The sequence below is a fragment of the Oncorhynchus masou genome, chromosome 27 (genome assembly GCF_036934945.1).
Source record: "Oncorhynchus masou masou isolate Uvic2021 chromosome 27, UVic_Omas_1.1, whole genome shotgun sequence".
NCBI lineage: Eukaryota > Metazoa > Chordata > Actinopteri > Salmoniformes > Salmonidae > Oncorhynchus > Oncorhynchus masou.
The window spans coordinates 46536444-46558354 of record NC_088238.1 but is presented as its reverse complement, the minus strand read 5'-3'; the positions used below and the strand labels follow the sequence as shown (position 1 = coordinate 46558354).

General features: G+C 44.5%; 2 protein-coding genes across 6 annotated transcripts; one reads left to right on the top strand and one right to left on the bottom strand.

The window, feature by feature from the left end:
* Positions 1–1211: 1211 nt before the first annotated feature.
* On the bottom strand, positions 1212–9594 carry LOC135516324 (thyroid receptor-interacting protein 6-like). 4 transcript variants are annotated; one of them, XM_064940509.1, is made up of 10 exons: positions 9512–9594; positions 6862–7072; positions 6418–6554; positions 6061–6144; positions 5380–5973; positions 5113–5209; positions 4789–4958; positions 4393–4571; positions 4125–4245; positions 1212–3967 (listed from the first exon to the last, which is right to left on the bottom strand). In XM_064940509.1, the coding sequence occupies exons 2-10, from the start codon at positions 7061–7063 to the stop codon at positions 3836–3838; spliced, it is 1716 nt and encodes a 571-aa protein (XP_064796581.1). In that variant the 5' UTR covers positions 7064–7072; positions 9512–9594; the 3' UTR covers positions 1212–3835. The 4 variants fall into 4 exon arrangements, with proteins under 4 accessions (XP_064796581.1, XP_064796580.1, XP_064796582.1 ...); XM_064940508.1 differs by lacking the exon at positions 9512–9594 and adding an exon at positions 8989–9501; XM_064940510.1 differs by lacking the exon at positions 9512–9594 and adding an exon at positions 8989–9501 and having other exon boundaries at positions 5113–5206.
* Positions 9595–12988: 3394 nt separating this feature from the next.
* LOC135516323 (B-cell lymphoma 6 protein homolog) lies at positions 12989–18288 on the top strand. 2 transcript variants are annotated; one of them, XM_064940506.1, is made up of 11 exons: positions 12989–13330; positions 13652–13738; positions 13874–14100; positions 14207–14452; positions 14776–14961; positions 15111–15503; positions 15641–15756; positions 15912–16058; positions 16257–16399; positions 16700–16837; positions 17154–18288. In XM_064940506.1, the coding sequence occupies exons 2-11, from the start codon at positions 13706–13708 to the stop codon at positions 17292–17294; spliced, it is 1770 nt and encodes a 589-aa protein (XP_064796578.1). In that variant the 5' UTR covers positions 12989–13330; positions 13652–13705; the 3' UTR covers positions 17295–18288. The 2 variants fall into 2 exon arrangements, with proteins under 2 accessions (XP_064796578.1, XP_064796579.1); XM_064940507.1 differs by having other exon boundaries at positions 12990–13330; positions 15912–16049.
* The last annotated feature ends 3623 nt before the right edge of the window (positions 18289–21911 follow it).

Genomic DNA, 21911 nt, shown 5'->3' with positions numbered 1-21911 from the left:
GTACATTTTGTCACTCTTCCTTATCAAAACAAATTCAACTGTGTATTCTGGGATATAGCGTATAATGGAGTTGGAATCAAGTGAACCCTCTCACAACTTTGTATACGTGGATGAGGCTGGCTTCAACCTGATCAAATGCAGAAGGTGGGGTCGGAATATCATTGGTCACAGAGCTACTGTGGATTTGCCAGGCCAACGGGGAGGAAATATCACCATGTGTGCTGCTATTTCGGAGCATGGTGTCCTAACCCATATCCCCCTTATAGGGCCATGCAACACCCAGCATCTACTCAACTTTTTAAAGACTCTACAGGGCTCTCATCCCTGATGATGAGAGGTCTGTTTAGAGAGGATTTCCCAAAGTATGTGGTCATTTGTGATAATGTGAGTTTCCATCAATCAAACATCATAAGGCAATGGTTTGTGACCCACCCGAGGATGCTCATAGAATTCCTCCCAATTGAGGAGTTATTTTCAGCATGGAGGTGGAAGGTGTACGATCGTCAGCCACACACACAGATGACCCTGCTGGCTGCAATGGATGCAGCATGTGAGGACATCACAGTAGACGCCTGCAGAGGATGGATAAGGCATTCCAAAAGATTCTTTCCACGTTGCATTGGAAGGGAAAATATCCGGTGTGATGTGGATGAGAATATGTGGGCCGACAGACAGGAACGTCTGGATGTGTAGAGACAGCACAACGGGCAAAGTTGTGCCTTAGGGGTGGTTTCCCATGTTTCTTTCTAATTTAGTTTTTTTTCCCTTTGTGCCCATTGGGTTGTCCAGTCTCTTTCAATCAATAACCCACATACAGTAATATGTAAATAGTATTGTTGAAATTGATATGCTATAGAAGTGCAGCCTTGTGCATTTTCAATACAGTAACTGTCATCCAAACTATAGCCAAAGTTTACATCAGGTAATACTGTCAAAGTACAGTTACATTGACAACATGCCTAAACATTTTGACGACCTTGTTCGTGAACAATGACAACATTCTGATGATCATTCTCATGATCATTGGCATGAATATTTACTTTTGAGAGATGGACTAAGGATTTTTAGTGACTGACTAGCTTTAGAAACATATCTATTGTATATTGCAGTTTGTACAAATTGTTCTGAAAATGCACTTATTGTTTAGCACATGTTAGGGATGATGTGAAAAATGCACCAAAGCGACCGAGAAAAACTAAGACAATGGCAAGCATACTTCATTGCACCTTATTCATCTTCATTGTAACATATCAAATCAACCCAAATATTTAAAAAGGAAAAACATTTGAAAAGCACATTCACATTTTAAAAGAGGGGGTTTGGACTGGTATACAAGTAACATTCTCTGAAATGCAGTACCATTATCATTCTACAAAACGCTGTCCTGGGGAATACAATATTGATGTTATGTTCTGTCATGTGGTGCCAAATACCATTACATGACGGGCTACAGTGCATAAGGGCTCCCGAGTGGCGCAGCGGTCTAAGGCACTGCATGAGGCATCACTACAGTCCCTGGTTTGATTCCAGTCTATCACATCCGGCCATGATTGGGAGTCCCATAGGCCCAGCGTTGTCCGGTTTGGCTGGGGTAGGCAGTCATTGTAAATAAGAATTTGTTCTTAACGGATTTGCCTAGTTTAAAAAAAGGTTGCATTTAAATTTAAAAAATACGTTATTAACATCCAATGAGATCAAAGGATCGACTTTACTGATCATGTTCTCTCTAACCAATCTTTCTTTCCGTCTACTTTCTAAAAACTCTTATTCACTGCACAACACACTGACTACACCCACTTGGTCTCCAATGAAAGGTCTCCAAACACATTCACTCCACAACCAAAACCACCTGCAATATAAACTCAGTCACAGAAATACTTTGCATGTGTGTACTTTGCTTATGAGGCAGATCAGCACGGTTATTAACTTTAGTGGTATAAAAAAATACATGTTCCATTATCTGGACTGTTACCCAACAGCAAGGAAGACATTGTATTCCTCATTATCCTCTTCCTCAATATCACCTAATGTTCATGTTATCATCCACCACATCGTCAATATATATCAATCATTATTTTCCATAGAGCTCCTTTCATGTCCCACCTGTGTCTGGTAGGATAGTGTGTGAGACAGTGTGCAACATATGCAGGATCGTGTGTGTGAGACATGATCTGTGTTGGAAATACCCATACTAACATACTGTATAGTACATAATGAGTACTACAAACGATTAGTTCATGTCAGTATACTGTGAACGAAATGGGATCCTTACAGTTGAAGGTACTAGCGCTTCGCCTGTCTACCGGAAGTTGTGAATGTTAATATACAACCTCTTACTAGCTAGTTTGCATAAATTACTAGATAAGACGTTTTACGACTTCGGGTGTGTTCTTAAACTCAATCTGGAGTGCCAGACTGCGCTTGTAAATTCAGAGCATTCCGCTCTCTGAGCGCACACTGGACGCTCTGGACGAGGAGTAAAGTTTATTTCAGCCTTCTGACCCCAAGCTAACATTGGCTACATCCAGACAAATGAAACCACTGACCATTTACTCGCCCTAGCAGATCTGATTATGCAGTGTTCATGTATTCCAGAGCGTTAGTGACTAACTGTGCTGCTGGCAACAATTTAAGTACGTTTTTTTGCCGACGTTTACTGACACCGGCCATATTCAACAGGTGTTGAGCGCTTGTAAATGAATTATCCTGCGCTCTGGTACACAGACGAGAATTTAAGAAAGCATCCGAATGTCCAACGACTATGCCATTTAGCTAAACTAAGAATGACGGGAATAAGCAAGTCAATAAACGTTGGGTAGTTAGATAGCCTATAGATAAGATACTGGCAAGTTTGATGTATAAGTAGGCAACGAATGTATAAGTAGCCTAGCTAACATACCGCCTGAATATACTGCTGTAATGACTTTTATTTAACTAGGCAAGTTAGATAAGAACAAATTCTTATTTGCAATGACCGCCTACAGAGGAACAATGGGTTACCTGCCTTGTTCAGGGGCAGAAAGATAGATTTTTACATTGTCAGCTCGGGGATTCAATCCAGCAACCTTTCGATTACTGGATTACTTCTTATTTTGGTGCAAGAAACCATTTAGTAAGATATACAGGAACGTTTGGCATACTAACTATTTCCATACTATGACCAATAAGCATAGTATATAGACAATTCACATCACAAATAGTATGGTTAGTATGAGTATTCAAACAGCTCTAGTGTGCAACATGCAGGATAGTGTGTGAGATGAGCAATGGTGGAATGAAGGGTTTGGGGTAGTGCAGCCCCTGCTGCCTGCAGGTCAGGGGCTCTATACAGTACTGCTATGGGACTGAGGGGTAGGGGATAGGGTGTGGTGGAAAGGGAGTAGGGGTAGAGAATGTAGAGGATAGGTGATAGTGTAAAGCAGAGGATACGGAAGGGGATAGGGGTCGAACTTATTGTCAAGCCATGTTTCAATACCCTGTCTTGAACCTGTACAAATAAACCTGGTCAAGGGAAATTAAATAATGACTTCATATTGAAGACTGTCAGATTGAGGTTCAATAGTAGGCCAACTACTACTGATTCCTCAGCTTTGGGCATCTGAAGTATAAAGAAAGGCTGAGAGGATTAAAGTGAAGGGGGCTGAAGATGCCCTTCGACACTGATCTCAAGTCAGGTTAACATTTCCCCCTTGTGGTTAAGATTATGAGTCAAAGAAGGGTAGAACTGATTCCAGATCTGGTCCTTACGGCAACTTCTACGTAAAGCAGGTGAAAGTAATGAAAGGGTTGAGGGGGTCATAGGTTAAAAAGGTAAGATGTGATTTTCCTTAGTTGGTTAGCAGTCAGTGGATATTTTAGCGGAGAGGTCCTGGATGCGCCGGGCGCTGCAGCCCTTACACAGGATGTGACCGTCCAAGGGGTAACAGCCTCGCCCCTCACCCTCAGACGACAGGAGCAGACCACACTCCTGGAGGGGACAGAGAAAACACACACACAGGGTTAATCCAGGAACACTGGATTGGGTTCAACTGATTGGGCTGTGAACTTTTGACGTGATGGCCTGCCAAACATCACTCAACTAGAATGAGATGTTTAACTAACACACGCACACAGTGACCACTCACCTCACACACATAGCAGTTGACGTGGAAGCTGCGGTCCAGCGCCACTATCCTGACCGTCTCCTCTTGGCCAGGCTCGGGCATGATGGCCTGGCCACACACTGAGCAGCGAGGGGCAAACTTCCTGTGTGGGACAGGAGGCTGGAAGTTTCAGAGTCAACACTAACAGAGTTCAGAGGGTGGAAAACTGACAATCAGATATAATAATCTGTCCAATAGACGCATGCCTAAAACTTAAACTCAAAGCGTAATTCGCGTCCGTCTTTCTAACCTGTGGAAGTCATCTATACAGTGGATCTGGTAGGTGGCGTCCACGGTGAAGGGCACACCATCCAGGCAGCAGCCACACACAACACAGTTGAAGCAGCGCGGGTGGTAGGCATTGCCCATGGCCCGTAGGATACGGTCCAGGATGGGCTTGGAGCACTTGGAGCAGCGCTCTAGGGTACTCTGAGGGGGGAGGGAGAGGGGCAGCACAGGTTCAGACAGAATAGCGTGTGTGTGAGAGAGAAGCTGATAGTTATGGAGATAGACGCCGAGAAAGAGTGAAAGAGAAGGCAAGATCAACTGATGAATTGAGAGAATACTGCTAAAAAGAAACATAGAACAAAAGAGAGCGAGAAGAGCCTTCTCAATACAAAGAGGACAGTCAGTGACAGCCACTCACAATGTAACAGCTCTCGCAGTAGCTCTGCTTGTCCAGGGCATAGAACGGTTGCCCCCGGAGACGAGTGTGGCAGGTGATGCAAGTGAAACACTCCACGTGGAACACCTGATCCATGGCAATACAACCACTGCCGTCGCCAAGGACGTTGTCACCGCAACGTGCACAGCGACCTGGTTGTATTGAAAGGGGAGAAGAGATGAGGAAAATGGGAGGGACATATTGTGGCATTGAAAGGAACTGTGTCACCCAAGGAAAAATTAAGATGTAATAACAGTCCAGTCAAAACAAAGGACATACAATTTTATTAGAAAAAGTGGAACGTACCAAAGTATTCTTCTGTAGGGGGATGATTCATGTCATACACCAACTCCTTAGTGAGCTGGTCCAACTCCTCCTCTGGCCTCAGAGCTGCTGTCCCCTGCTTGACAAATATATGAACTTTTTCCATTAAGATGAACATAGAGACTTTACTTTCCCATTTAGGTCAGTGAAACCAAGAGACTGAAGATAAGTATTCAAAAAGGACCAGTTTACCTTAAAAAAAAAGACACCACAAACAGTCGTAGATGTTTGAACTCCACAGACACTCACCTTACTAGGCTGATAGGCGGAGCTTGGTGCCGAGCCTGACCCTGATTGGTGAGTCTCTGGGCCTCTATTGGACATGGGGCACTGGGTAGCTCTCCCTCCAGACCCTGCATCACTCCCCTTGTAACCCTTCTCAGAGTGCAGCTCCTGGGCTTGGGAATCGGGTTGTGGAGGGTACCAGCCCAGGGGGCCCGTCTGATTCTGGGATGGGGGCCACAACGCGTGCTGGCGGTGTGGGGGAGGGGTGTAAGCCTGTTCGGCTTGCCTACCAGTCTGGGAGTTGGTGACAGGCTGGGCTGTTTTGACCTGGACACTAAACCTCGGGCCAGTAGGAGTGGAGGCGGTAGTGTAGGGGGCAGGGACAGGCTGGGGGTAGCGTTTGGATACCTGGGCGACGGTGTAGTCTGCCTGAGGGAAGTACTGGAGACCCTGGTGGGGATCACTGGGGTATGGGTGTGCAGGAGGGTACTGGGACTGGGATTGGGGGTGAGGGGAGAATCCCATGGACTGCCTACCCTGAGAGGGTTCTCCTAGCTGGGCTGAGGGTTTGTAGCAGTCCCCTGAGATGTGTTTGTCGTAAGGCACGTTGTCGTACAGCTGCGAAAGAATGGAACAATAAATAAATAAATAAATATATATATATATCATTCCTCACAGTCCCATGTAGTCAGTCAGGTAGCCTACCTGTGCGCTGTTTTGTGGATGGCTGTCCAGATCGGCTAGCATGCAGGTGAGCGAGTCAATCTCTGCATCGATGTTGGAGTGGTGCTTTAGAAAATTGAGCAGGATCACATAATAAAGATGGGTGCCTTTATAAAATGTCACAACAGAAGGAGATGAATAGGTAGAGCAAATGTAGAAATGTGCACGTGTTTGTCCTTTGTCCCAATACATTTTTATTTTAATATTACTGAGCAATTTCTGGCTTCATAACAAAATTACATTACTACAAATCCTTGCCTAGAAAGTACACTAAACACCATGGTGAAATGGACCAATAATCAGTGGGAATTCCAGGCTACAGATGCAATTACAACCTACCATCAGCTGGTAGCGGTCCATGTGAGGGTTCAAGGATTGGTCTTCTTTGAGCCGGTGGGGAGGTGGTTGGTAGTAGTGGTCAATAGATTTAGGGTGAAACCCTGGGTCCTCTTGGTGGTGGTGCTGCATGGGCCCAGCTGTAGAACACATACAAAACAGTGCACTTTACATTTACAAACAAGACTTAATAACCACCATGTACACACTTAACATTAATCACATGACAAACATTTATTTACATCAAGATGTTTATTTACGTCAAGTGCTAATCACCAAAGGTGTTGATGTACTCAGTAGTGTGTCAGGACCAACGCTCTACTCCAAGGCTTGAGCTACAGAATAACGGACTTCTGATTTTCACAATAGTCCAGCACAAGTTCATTATAGCAAGGTTTCACACAAGACAAGACCAGTGTAATGTAAGGCCCACCACTGTGTTCTTACCTGTGGATCTTGTAGCCAAGTACCTAGCGGCCATTCCGCCTCCTCCTCTGTTCTGGTCATGGACCACATACTTGGGCCGGGTGTCTGAGGAAACCTTCATGGGCAGCTGTCTGTACACGGCTGGTCCAGATTGGGACAGTCGAGGGACCGGTCTCACTGGGCTACCCAGAGTCTTTGGAGGCGGCCAGGTAGGACCAGACATGTCAGGGTTCTGAAAAAAAGGTTGTCGCGATTAAACTGTTACAATTTAAAACTATAACAAAACACTTACATGTTGGTATTAATAAGGTTCTTATATTAAGACGAAAACAGCTGCAAGTCCTATTTTGGCAAGTAGATTTTTTTTAAACAGCCAAACCAACATACTTTCTGTTGGCATATTTAGGTCATAGGTAAGCACTGTAAACCCAGAGATGCTTCAACCTGGATGTCCTATGTCAACTCACATACGTGGTTTAACAATAGGCTTATAGTTGAGAAGCAACTATGGCAACTGCTCGGCATCTGACCCTAAGGTGCTTCAGAGGGTCGTGCATACGGCCCAGTTCATCACTGTGGCCAAGCTTCCTGCCATCCAGGACCTATATCATAGCCAGTGTCAAAGGAAAGCCCATAAAATTGTCAGAGTCTCCAGTCACCCAAATCAGACTGTTTTCTCTGCTAGCGCACAGCAAGCGGTACCAGAGCGCCAAGTCTAGGACAGAAAGGGGCTCCTTAACAGCTTCTACCCCCAAGCCATAAGCCTGCTGAACAATTAATCAAATGGCCACCAGACTATTACATTGACCCCCCATTGGTTTTGTACACTGCTGATACTCGCTGTTTATTATGTATGCATAGTCACTTCACCCCTACCTACATGTACAGATTACCTCAACTAACCTGTACCCCCACACACTGACTCGGTAATGGTTATTATGTTACTCTTTACTTTAGTTTAATTGGTAAATATATTCTTAACTCTTCTTGAACTGCACTGGTGGTTACGGGCTTGTAAGTAGGCATTTCACGTTAATGTTACAGGGGGCATATGACGAATAAATTTTGATAGTGCACTCCCAATCATAAGGGAATTCCAGCCAACAGAGGCACCAGAGGGGTATACTACAAAGCAGGATCAATGAGTTAGCCAACTAACTTGCCTAAATATTCAGAAAACACTACATTATTTGGAAAGAAAGCAGGACATCTATAGTAATTTCTGGTTGTTTATCAAAGGAAGCTGGCAAACATTGTTTTAGCGATGTAGTATTCGACTCTGTTCCAGAGTGCGCCAAAACACACACTCAAAAACGCACACAAACCCCACAGGTGCGAGACCTATGGTTTGTCCCACTATTACCCATGGGTCTGTATCTACTACAATAGTTATTGTCTCTGACGTTTACACTCAACTCTAAATGATCCCAAATTAAGTTGTAACACCAAAAACAAGAGAGGAAATGTTGTGCAATGATGTCTCTGCTTAGGCACCTGGTTCATAACAAAATACACAGTACAGTGGAAAAAAGAAAACCACTGACTGGTAGGGTACAGCTGTAAGGATGGGACTGTAATTAGGCCTACAATATTATTAGGATACAATACATTCTTCTCCAAACTTTGAACATGACAGCCCCTGTGGTGATAATTAATCTACCTTACACCTCATATTTATAAACTATCAAATGTATAACGTAGTTTGCATTGTGTTAACTACAAGTTAATGGCTCGAGTCATGGTCTATATGTTATGGAGTAGCTGTCCCTCCTCCCACCGATCTGATTTAAACCTAAATCCGGCTGAGCACACACTCAAATCCGAGGATTGCTGGGCCGGATAATTTATAACCGCGGCGTTATCATTCTGTGATTAAAATCCATTTGTTTTAGTCTTACGGTGGATCACAAGACCACCTACCAACTTGATATAAGTAGCCTAGTCATGAGAACCACACTTTCGATTAACTGTCAAACGTAAATTGAATTGGAGAGCTGGAGTTGATACATTGTCGCAGCAATAGCAACTTTACATTGTTGCAATTCCAGCCTACCAAAACTTCAGCAATTAAAACAATAACACGACTACTGCGATTGGGACGTAGGTATTGTAGGCTACGGCGAATAGGCTGGAATTAAGATGTCCTACCTCTTAAAATCCCAAAGCATTCGGTCTCCTCGTCTTCATACTCATTTACAAACGAAAGATATTTCAGTGAAGCGACAAGGAGGCAAGATCACGTACAAACAATGTTACATCTTATAGCCTACTTGCACCGCAACTTTATACACGATCAAATGTAGAAACTATTGCTTTGTCAAATTACGCTGAGGCAAAGAACATGTGTACGCTAGTTGGTAGGCTAACTAATTATGTCTATAAAATGATTCACTTTTTCAGTTTTAATCCAATTTTGCTTGCTACAGCGTCAATGTCGCCTAGCTAGGGATATCAAATTGGTCAGTTACACTGAAGTCTATTTGCGATATAATGCAGGTCAATTACAACAATTACCGTAATGACATGTTTGTTTAGTTGTTTGTTTGGGCTACACATGAAGGATAGCCTACACTTTAACACAAGCACGCGAAATTAATCTTTGCGTTATTCGGTGTAGAATAAAAGTAGCTCTTTACAGTTAGCTACTTATTTTTTTCGTCTAGTAACCTACTTTCTCAAGGATCCTGCTTTTATCACAGGCCTTCAGCTTGCTACGTCATCATAGCCTTTCAAATGTGCGACGTGAACTTCGTGGTGAACCATGAATGTATTAATTTATTATTAATAAAAAAACGTGGTGGACCATGAGCACATGCATGAAGTAGGAGGATGGGGTATGACGTGCAGCATGTTGTACATTACAGAGGGATCAGCCAGTTATGAAGATGAAAATGTACTACTTCGAAATGGAGATTACCTCAACTGCACTACTCATGCTGTTACAGACGCTGTAATCTGAATTAAATTAAATTCTTAGCCTTACATCTGCACATGATAGGCTTCTAGGAATTTGCAATTGACAAACAATGTTCTTCATTTTACAAAGAAGCCTTTGCAAAAAGATAGACAGACAGATAGATAGATAGAATTGTATTAAGTATATGTTTTTCCTCATCAATCTACACACAATGTCCTATAAGCAAAGCAAAAACAGAAATACCTTATTTACATAAATATTCAGACCCTTTGCTATCAGACTCGAAATTGAGCTCAGGTGCATCATGCTTCCATTGATCAACTTTGAGATGTTTCTACAACTTGATTAGAGTCCACCTATGGTACATTTAATTGATTGTACATGATTTGGAAAGGCACACACCTGTCTATATAATGTCCCACAGTTGAAAGTGCATTTCAGAGCAAAAAACAAGCCATGGCGTCAAAGGAATTGTGTGTAGATAGATGAGGGGGAAAAACTATTTAATACATTTTAGAATAAAAAAACATAAATAAAATAAAAAACATGTGGAAAAAGTCAAGAGGTCTGAATACTTTTCGAAGGCACTGTATCTTGCTCCCTCTCTGTCTCACCCACTCGCCTATGTCCCCAGACAGTGCTTCAAATGAAGCTCTATTTCAATATGTTTTGCTTTATTGTTTTTCATTGCACCGGTTTTCTGTTATTTTTTTCTAATTCCTACCACCATCTAAGGGAGACAAAATTCCTACACCCCCCCTCTAACCTTCTCTATCAGGATAGTGGTTACAGCTTGCCCTTATATGTCCAGAATTTTTGGCAAGCACAGGAAGAAACAGTTTATATGAATCTGTGTTATTGTTTCAGGCTCTTGTTGTCAACACCTTTTAAGGTATGTAGTAAAGTCGTTCCCCAAGCAACAAAGCGACAGCCCAATCAAGAGCTTTCCCGGAATTGCATTTTTTGTGCTTTAGAACCAGAAACAAAATAGGAAATATAGTCAAACATGCAAGAATTCATTGTCAAATGCATTATGAAAAATGTGCATAATCAAAAAAGCTAAGTATTTTAGAGTGTTCTTTAAATTGTACTCTTTAACTCTGTCTTGTTTTATTTGGTAAGATTCTTGACCTTTGCCCTTGATTATATAACCACAATGTTACTGTACGGAGGTGATGTTTCACCCAACCGGTCTCTAGTCCTGCACATACAGTATCAGAACGACAACCATAACACACTACAATAACCACAACCTTCCAAATTAAAGTTTTTATAAAACTCCTATCATTTACATGGGCATAGTAGTGGACACTGACAGATTGGGTGAACAAGGGGAAGTCTCCGTTAGCTAGCAGAGCCTTGCCAACTGGACAGACCGAATGGCTTCCGCTCATTGGCGAACCTGTTTAGTAATGTTCTCACTTTTCCTCAACCGCCCCCCTCTTCCGTTCCTCTCACAATGCCTGGAAGTATCTTAGACCCAGGCTACATCTTTTTCTCTGTTTTCTTAAATGTTGTTTATCTTTCATCTTTTTTTCCCTTTTTTATAAGACACAATTGATCTGGCCTCCATCAAAACAAATACAAGCACAAGGACAAACACACATGCACTCAACACCCTGGGCAAAACACTCTGCTTCCGACTCGCATTTACACTATGGGTTTATACCCAAACATGGCCATATTGGTTGATTTGTCGTTGTTTGCAGCTTGTACACATATATTTCAACTCCTACAAAATTAATTTTTCACTGACAGAAAAATGGGATTAACATTGGTCTCCTTTTAAAGGGAAGTATTTTTCTTCTATTTGATTTGGGTTGGCTTCAACAGTCCATGAATTTGTTGTTTCATGCATAATAACTTTAACACCCTATTACAGAGATTAAATAATACGAATCAGGGAGTATTATCTGCATCATCTTGACAGATTCAACGCTTGTTTTCCTTAAATGGTGGAAAACCTACCCTCTCTCACTGCTTGTAAAACCACAAAACGATAAAAAAGAAAAACACATTCAACAGAAACTGAAATCTCAGGTTTGCAGTTTGCATCATCCCTATGGACTGTCTGCTGTTTCTGCAAGGGCGGGCCTCTCTCTCTCTTGACTCTTATCTCCTTCTGGTCTTGACCTACCGATAGACGCCTTGAAACTCGCTCAAGGTCCTCCGGTTCTGTCAGAATTATTTGATCTGAAGGAAATGCAAGTTCATGGTGCACTGAAGCAGCCCGTCTATTAGGTCTGTGTTTTGTAATGTCATGCACCTCTTTGTGAACCAAGGCTGTGCTTAAGATGCTCACTTTTCCACTTGTTTTTAAGTTAATGCTGACCTTTGACACTTTGTTCCCCCCTCCCCTCCCTCATCCCCTCCCCATGTCTCCTGCTCCACTTATTATTGACGGATGTCCTGCGCAGGCGTTTTCCTCCTCTTCTTGGTGCGCCTCGCAGGATGCATTCATATATGGTGTGTGTGTGCGTGTGTGTGTGTGTGTGTGTGTGTTCGGCAGTTCCTGCGCATCTGTCCTCTGCTTTTCTAATAGTCTTGGTGGTTGTTGTTTTGCAAGCCAGGGAGAGAGTATCTCCCATATCGCCCCCCTCCCTCCCCACACTCTCCCGTTTCCTTCCTCTAAGTGCCCATGACACGTTGGCCTCTCCCCTCAGGCAGTAGGCCAGAAGCTTCCGGAAGACTTTACAGAGAGCTCATAACTTTACATTCACCTGGATCTGTCACCTCAGAAATATACTCTTTATGACTGCATGACTAAGAGGTATACATCATGTCATTTGTGAGTCTCTGTCTGATTTTCACACAGATTTGGCTGTATGCTCACCCTAAGTTGCAGTGAGTTGTGTAAGGATACTATATACGCATATAGTATGGTGTGAAAGAAAATGTTTCAGCCTGATGTATGTGGAAGTGCAACGTTAAATCCATCAAGTCAATGGCTTCTGCTCTGTCTATACAATGTTACATTTCAAGAATGGTCCCTTCTCTGATATCTGAAGAGCCTCAGTTCCCAAGGGGCAGGTTGTGAGTTTGGAACAAGGTTTGTTTATCTAACATGTAGGTGTTCTTTAACTTCCTGGAGAGGGTTCATGGGGAGGAAGGCGTTGGTGGTGGAGGATGGAGGATGGTCTTCTCTGACCCTAAGGTTCAGCTCCTGGAGAGCCTCACCCTCAGCAACATAATCCCTATTCCCTTCGGATCCTCATATATATTTGTTCTAGTCACACCACTTTCCTGCCATTACTTTGTTTGCAGAGACTATGGGGTTAGAAAAACTAATAGTCCACTAAAAATACCCTGCCGGGTGGCCTTTTCCTGCAGGCAGCACAGCTTCCAGGGTACGTGTGGGCCGTTGAGGAAAGAGGACATGAGTGGAGCTGGTCTGCATGCGGCTTCCTGAGCTATGTTATAAAGACTCCCCTCCCTCCGGCTAACCTCCACAGTCTTTCTCAGACAGCTGTGGTAGGTTATATCTTGGGATAGCTATATTGAGGTAGCTGACAGTTGAACTGAGGGTTGCGAGGTCAGCATTGTGCACATTGGTTCTCGTCCCTGCTGGTCGGGGTGAGTGGTTACCTAGATGTTTATTTAAGGGTTCGATCATGCTTCATGATGTTTGATAACATTTAGGGGTTGCCTGGATTGGTGTGATTGAAACCGGCGTCAGGGATGCTCGTTATACCACTTTTCTGTCTAAAAGTACATTCTATCAACATGGTTTCACCCGGAGGGCGAATTATGTTGTTGATAAGAATCTATTTTTATGGCTATTTCTTTTTTGTTGTTGGTATTTTTCATGATGTAATGAAATCCATGTCTAGTGCATGAAGTATTTCATATTAAGTTGCATTATGTTTCAGTGTTGTCATGTTTTGCTTCCTGCAGGTACGAGTAGGGAGCTGGTCTCACCTAACAGAGGCGTCCAGGAGACTGCCCTCTATGTATTCTCTAGCTGGTGCCTTCCTCAACAAGGTAGGTCAATGTGAGAGAGCTGCACTTTTACTGGGGCAGTACATTGTACATTTTATTTAGAAACTTTAATATAATACATAGTGCCATTGCAACTCTACCGTTATATATCTTTTTCCTTCCTCTCCCAAACAAAAGATGAGCAAGATCCAGGTGGTGGAGGGATACCAGGTTGGAGGAAGGCGTGCGGTGGTGGCGTCTGATGCGGTTGTTGCGGAGGGATATGTGAAGGAGTTTACGCGCCACTCCAACGATGTCCTACTGAATCTGAATGAGCTGAGGCACCGGAACATTCTGACCGATGCCACCCTCATGGTGGGCGCTGCCCAACTGCAGGCACACTGTGCTGTGCTCATTGCCTGCAGGTCAGCTCAGAGGATAATATGCATTGTAATCTTCTTGTTCTTGTTCTTCTTGTTCTTTTTCTTCTTGTTCTTGCACTAAATTGCACATTCTGTCTCTCTCTCTCAGTGGGTTCTTCTACTCCCTGTACTGCCATCGTGTGTCCTCCCCCGTACAGAGTGGTGCTGGAGGCCAGGCCCTAACCCTGTCTCTCCCTGACTCCCTGGACCCCTCCAGCGTCTCCCTGCTTCTGGACTTCATGTACACCTCCCGGCTGCCTCTCACGTCACACACCGTCCCCGGGGTGCTCGCCGTCGCCACCTACCTGCAGATGGACCACGTGGCTGACACCTGCAGAGCTTTCATGTTACACATGTGAGCCCCTTTTTTCTATAAGTCTATGGGTGAGCCTTGGGGGGTGGGAGGTAAGAGAGTGATGATGCTCGCTAACAGGATAAACTAAAATCACCCATTGGGAAAGTTTACTGAAAATTGACTGAAATACCATGTCAGCTAGAGACTTTGGGGTAGACTTCAATAGGCTGTAAACGTTTTAAGCTTTAAATAGGCTTCTAAATCTGTCCTACAGGCGCCATGGCTGCTGGTCGAAACTATGTTAAAGAATCCTTTACCTATGGTCTATAGTTAATTGGTTTTGACTGGCGTTACCTGACAGTTCCTTTTGTTTCCCCACACAGTGAGAGGATGAGAGGGACGCCCCCTCAAGTGGAGCTGGACTCCACGGTGTCTGCAGTGTTTGACGCACCCTCAGGGGGAGTTCCTCCCAGTCCCAATGGAAGACCCCGCCCGTCTGTTCTCGCTGTCTCCACCCCCTCACAGCCTGCAGCAGAGGCTGAGGGCCATATTTGCCCTGACTCAGCCAGGTGAGAGAGTGAGAGAGAGTGAGTGTGTGTGTACATGTGTCTGCTTTGTCAGTACCGTGTGTGTGCGTTTGTCTCTATGTGCCATTGTCTATGTGCCATTGTCTATGTTCAGTTTGCTCATTACATGAGTTCCTTTTTTTCTCCTGCAGGGTCCCTGGAGACATCCGGGCCTCTCTGCAGCCAGGGACTTTCCTGACCCGTAAGCCCAGGTCAAAGGAACTAAAGTTGGAGCCTGAATCCCCTCTCCCCACACCCTCTCCAGAAAGCCCATCCCGCTCCAGCTGTCAGCCCAACTCTCCTGCTGAGTCCAAAACCTGTAACCTGGGTGAACCCAAGAACAGCCCTGACCCTAAGGCGTGCAACTGGAAGAAATACAAGTACATCGTCCTCAATCCATTCTGTGCCATAACCACAGTGAAGGAGGAGGAGCCTGAGGAGGTCCAGCAGCAGCTTAGGCACACCCCCACCTCTGATAGGATGGAGGTGACATTGAAGCCAACTATAGAGGCGTGGCCAGGGGAAGGATCTGGCCAAAATGACAGGTGTGTTGTCAATATTTTGCAATACTGGTATTTTAAAACCAACAAGTCATATTGACCAAATAAACTATCCAAGGAGATAGCCCATTTAAACTAACTTGGCACTGATGTTGACTATATGACTATGTTCTGTCTTCCAGGCACGTCTCCTGCTATGATGTCCCTGGCCGTAGCCCTCCTCTGGTGCCCCTCACAGGGCTGTCAGCACACTCTGCGGACCACCCCATGGAGCCTCCCACCCACAAGGAAGGAACAGGTACTACAGCAGTTACTACAACCTAAAACACTTATTTTCTCCAGCTAAACAGTGAGAGATCATACTTGTGTTGTATGCTTACAATGTACATACGTGCCACATATATATATATATGAGATACGTATTAGTATATATTTTCTGCCCCTCCCTGTCAGCCTCGCCTTGCTATCTGGCACCCTGCCCATTGGAGCCAGAGACTGCCCATCACTGCCAACACCCAATCAAGCGCAAGAATTACAGCTTGCCATTCCGTTACTCCGACAACCTGAGCGTGATAAAGGCTGTCTGCACAGGTAAGGCAGGTAACCAATGACATCTGATGATGTGGTCATTTGACATACAAACCTCCATGACATGATGTTTGAGTGCCATTTATCATCAAAGTAACGAACGGAGGCATTGCAGCAGTTGAACAGTTATGCATTATGACTGCAGTTGATTATCCCCATAGGTAGGTGTTGTGTGTGTTTCATTGAACTTCTCTTTTCCTTCTTTTCCAGCCCCTGCTGCCAGCGACAAGCCGTACCGCTGCAACGTGTGTGGCGCCCAGTTCAACCGGCCCGCCAATTTGAAGACTCACTCCCGCATCCACTCTGGAGAGAAGCCCTACCACTGTGATACCTGTGGGACCCGATTCGTTCAGGTGAGGACCCACCACAGATGAGGGACAGGTGTTGAACAGAGTGTGTGTATGTGTGTGTGTGTGTGTGTGTGTGTGTGTGTGTGTGTGTGTGTGTGTGTGTGTGTGTGTGTGTGTGTGTGTGTGTGTGTGTGTGTGTGTGTGTGTGTGTGTGTGTGTGTGTGTGTGTGTGTGTGTGTGTGTGTGTAGGAACAAAGTGTAAGGTCGAAGTCAAAGTTGTTGGTTGATGTTATAGCCATGTTATGTAATACGTTATTTATCAATGTTCATTTGGCTGACCCGTGCACATGTGTTAACCTACAGGTGGCCCACCTGCGAGCCCATGTTCTGATTCACACAGGGGAGAAGCCCTATCCCTGTCACACCTGTGGCACTCGCTTCCGTCACCTGCAGACCCTGAAGAGCCACCTGCGTATTCACACGGGCGAGAAGCCTTACACTGTGAGTACATCACTCACACCTTACAAAGAACTGCATTGTTGGTTAACGACTTGAGAGTAAGTATTTCCTGGTAAGGTCTACACCTGTGGTATATCTGCGCATGTAACGAATGCAATTTGATTTGATTTGACACACACATTCGTGTGCAGACAGACACACATATGCACGCAGGCGCACCGCACACCTCTTGTGTTTGACCTCTTGCAATACAAACAGTTGTTCCATGACGAAATAGATCATTTGTCTGTTTACAACCATCAACAACATTATGATGCCATGACATTGCCCTCTCCCCTCCCCTCCCTCTCTCTCTCAGTGTGAGAAGTGTGACCTGCACGTCCGCCACAAGAGCCAGCTGCGTCTCCACCTGAGGCAGAAGCACGGCGCCGTCACCAACAACAAGATCCACTACAAGGTCCTGGCCGACCCCTACCAGTCCATCCTGCAGGCCTGTTAAATGTCTTCCCTTTGAACCCGGACTTTAACCCCTAACCCCATTATAACACCTAAACATATAGTTGGAAGTACATGGGTCCTGTAAGTGATTAGCCAATCAAGCCATGATGTTCCAATATGATTTGGGGAAAGACAGCAGGACCAGAGATCTGAGCTGATATGTAGATAGCATGCAGATGCCTGTCCTCTACATGCTGTCAGTGAGGCACATATGAGTTAGGTCAGTATAACCTGGATCTTGTCAAGAGTTACTAGGAGTGAATGATTGGAGTGATGGAATGATTTTGTAGCCCATCAGTTAGAGAGAGAGAGAGAGAGAGAGAGAGAGAGAGAGAGAGAGAGAGAGAGAGAGAGAGAGAGAGAGAGAGGTTGAGAGCTGTAGAGATGGAAAGAGCACGTGAAAGAAAGTTTTTTGTGCCATTGTTTTCTTTATTTTCCAGTCTCACAGGTATTTTTAGGGACTGCGGCACATTGGGGATCATTGAGTATTTGGAAGGGATACTACAAAGATGTCATTGCATAACAATATAGACAAAGATAGGTCAAAGATCATGATGCCCTCAGCACTAACGTGTGAATAGACTACCCCGATTGTGACAGCTTTAAAAAGCTTTTTAACTAATGTTTATTTTTTACATATTTGGGGCTTTTGTATAATGATGTGTCATATTGGATCCGATATTTGCCCATTACATCCCTGCTGTGTTTTTCTAAAGCTTTTTATTTAAATGTAAGATTATAACTTGTCATCCGTGATTAATTATTATTTTATTTCGGAGTCCAAGCAGGCACAGGACTTTCGTCTCTTGTATATGAAGGAATATGGGCTCTCAGAGCATAAAAGCTAGATAATGCTACTGTAAAAAATGGATGAGAGATGATATTGATATCTGAAATTGTATGGTGTTCTTTTGCTGGACAAAGACAAGGACTGTTTTATACCAATTCAATTAAATTGATTTCCATTAACTACAAATGAGTTGTATCTTCTTTTGTATCAAGTTGTATCAAGTTGTACTGTATGTGTTGAACGTGTGAGGACTAAATAACATACCCCCTGGAGATGGCTTGTGTATGCCTAAGTTCCTGTACCACCGTTAAGGAAACAACGATATGGTACTACTGTATTTATCTGAAAAGATTTAGACATAAGATATGGATGCAATCTAAATATTCAATATCATTTTGGACTCAGCATTCTACCCGCCATACTAATATTGAGTGATTTAGGATTTAGGGATGTAGGACTTTCCAAATCTACACATATAGCCAGAAGTTAGTTTTACTATCCTTGTGGGGAACAAACAATTGATTCCCATTTAAAAATCTTATTTTCCCGAACCCTTAGCCTAACCCTACCCCTAACCCTAAACCTAACCCCTAACCTAATTGTAACCGCAAACTCCGAAGTGTAAAATAATTATTTTCCGTGTGGCGACCGGCAAAATGTTTCACTATCCTTGCAAGGACTATTGGTCCCCACAAGGATAGCAAAACCAAAAGCACACATCTCCTCCCTAGACTTCCTTCCTCCCATTAACTCACCCTTCAAACCCCCATGACTCACTTCTTGTGCAGAGGAGCCAACAATGACGCAAACCGCTCTCTGGGTCTGGCTGTTGTTGAGGGAAGGAACAATAGACAGAGTCCTGGGCACCTGTTTCCGGCAGGGCTGTAATGTGGAGTGCACACTGCCATCCACTATGTGATAGCATACTACTTCCTGTGGTGAAGGGGGCAGTGGCCCCTGCTGAACTCTCCAACCGTCTGTCACCCTCAGTTCCTGCTCTGTGATGGGCTTGTGGCAGGCAGAAGGACCTGATGATCTCATCTGTGACACCCTATTCCTATACAGTGCACTACCTTTGGCCAAGCCCTAGTCTGACCAGAGCCCTTGTCAAAAGTAGTGCACTATAGGGGATTGAGTGCTATTTCGGGTGCAACCTGTGTGAATACTATCTGTCTAATCCTTGTTTCCGCCTTCCTTGATTCCACTCAAAGCTCATTGGAGGACGAGGTCTGAGGGAGGGACCTAGCTAGCTTAGTTAGCGGTGCGCGCTAAATAGCGTTTCAATTGGTGACGTCACTTGCTCTGAGACCTTGAAGTAGTGGTTCCCCTTGCTCTGCAAGGGCCGCGGCTTTTGTGGAGCGATGGGTAACGCGATGCTTCGTGGGTGACTGTTGTTGACGTGTGCAGAGGGTCCCTGGTTCGCGCCCGGGTATGGGCGTATGTCTCCTATTTGCCGGGTATGGACGAGGGGACGGTCTATAGTTAAACTGATCCACTGAGTCATTGAGGAAACATGGATGGAGGATGCATTACGTTTGCAGACACAGCCATTGTCTGTGAGAAATGTTGTAAACGAGAGGGGACTTTCCAACCCCTTCCCCCAGCCGTTCCATCAACGAGATAGTCACTGACATGACACGGCCTACCGTTTGTAAATCAACAGACCTTTCATCTGATTACCCATATTAGTTCTTGACACTGGCAGCATCCTCACACATGTCAATGCTTGTATCACACGTTACAGGCTATCTATCAATTGATCATTCATTCATTCTATGCTCCATAACCAGCGCACATTTTTTCAATCACTTTGGCACATTTTTCAGATGTAAGTGATATATTTTAAAAGCTCTAAGTACAAAACTCTCAACCGATAACACTACCCACTGTGCAAAAACTGCTTGAATCAACGTTGAAAACTGACTGGATTTGCTCTCGACCTTCTTCTCTCCCGAGTGTGTATGGAAGCTGCAGCGATGAGACAAGACTGTAACTACCAATTGGGGAGAAAAGGGAGTAAAAAAATAAATAAATAGCATGAGCACATTTTGTTTAGTCACCAATAAATAATGTTCTGTAATTATAGGCTCACCATTTAGTCATTTTAACTACCATTTAATCCCATAGCAAAAAAATACAAGATATACATGTAGTGCTGAATAGAAAATTGTCAATATAATTGTACATACAGTATTTGACTAGAACTTGGCATTTTATCCAATGGCAGGATGTGTGCATGTTGAGAAATATATCAGTCTTACAGTTTCATTATCCTTATACAGTACATATGTAGGACAAATATTGTACAAATATTTGACTTGTCAACTGATACAGTATCGCCTGTTTCTCTGCTTGAAATTCAACAGCTTACAGTGCATGAAATTCATATAATATGAATCAGAATCAGGCAATCCGAGTGGTTCTCGTGTCAAAATCCCGGACTGCTGGATCTTCAACTTTGCCTCCCATTCTAGCAAGCACCTCAGTCTATAAACTCAGAATGCTCAAAGAACCGCTGGTGACTGTGGAGTCGAGGGGGCAAGCAGTGTTACACACATCCATACTACTGTCCCATATTCAGACTCTAGGCCTCATAAGAAACCAGAAAAAGAGCTGTCTGACTCCATCTCAGCGCATTCTGTTTCCGGGTCTTGAGCTCGACTCACTCACGTATCATGCTTTTCTATCCCCACGGAGGGTGTCCTGGTTTGGGCTCTGCCAAATTTTGATTGGGTCACACAGTGCGTTTTTTTGCCAGTGCCTATTCCTACTGGGGATGATGGATTCTGTGAAGGAAGTCATTCCCGTGGGGCTATTGTTGATATGGCCCTTCCATCGCTGTGCTAGCCACTCACCTGGACGCATCTCACAGTCTAAGTCGGTCACTTCGGGTGTCCCTGTCAGGCCTACGGGCTATGGCCCAGTGGTGGTACCCTCTGCTATTATCAGGGGGCTGCCATGGGCTGAGTTGTATCCTGCAAGGTGATCACGACAGACACATCTTCCCGGAGGGTGGGGTGCGCTGTACGAAGTAACTCAATTTGGGTGGTTTGACACTGGTGAAGAGCGCACTGTATTTCAAGTACCCGGAGTATCTGGTGCTCAGGCGCTTCCCCCTGTTTTTGTCAGGCCGGCTTGTGCTGGTCAGAACCAACAATGTGTCAGTGGTGGTGGGTACCAACAGATGCGGACAGACTATCTCTATCCCGCCTAACATTGACTCGCTCCCTATCGCAGGGCAGCAGTGCACACATGCATTCGCTTTGGGCAACGCATGTCTCCGGTTGCCTCAACTTGGATGCAGATGTTTTATCCAGGTGGGACCCTCTCTCTCAGGAGTGGAAGCTCTCCCAGGTATGTGACATTTTCGGCAGGTCCAAAGTAGATCTTTATGCGTCACAAAAAAATGTGCAGTCTCGTTTTCTCAATGAGGAACCCGAGTGGCCCGTTGGGAACGGATGCACTGGTGATTCTTGTGGTTCACCATTGGCCCAGGCAGCCTTGGTTCACACAGGTCACAGGGATCTGTTGTCCCTGGAATACGGCATGTTTGGCAAGCGAGGCCAGAGATTTGATTCCTTTGGGCCTGGCCTCTAAGAGGGCCAAACTGATGGCTAGAGATGTACCTCTGAATGTTATTGCTACCATTCAGTCTGCAAGGGCACCCTCCACGAGAGGGCTGTACTCGTATAAGGGGCAAGCGTTTGAGCTCTGGTGCCAAGATAAAGGACTTGTTCCTTTTCAGTGCTCTGTGCATTCTTCACTTTAAAAGTGTACATGGCCACATCTCAGCGAGTCATGTGGAAATTGATTGAACCTTACCGGGGG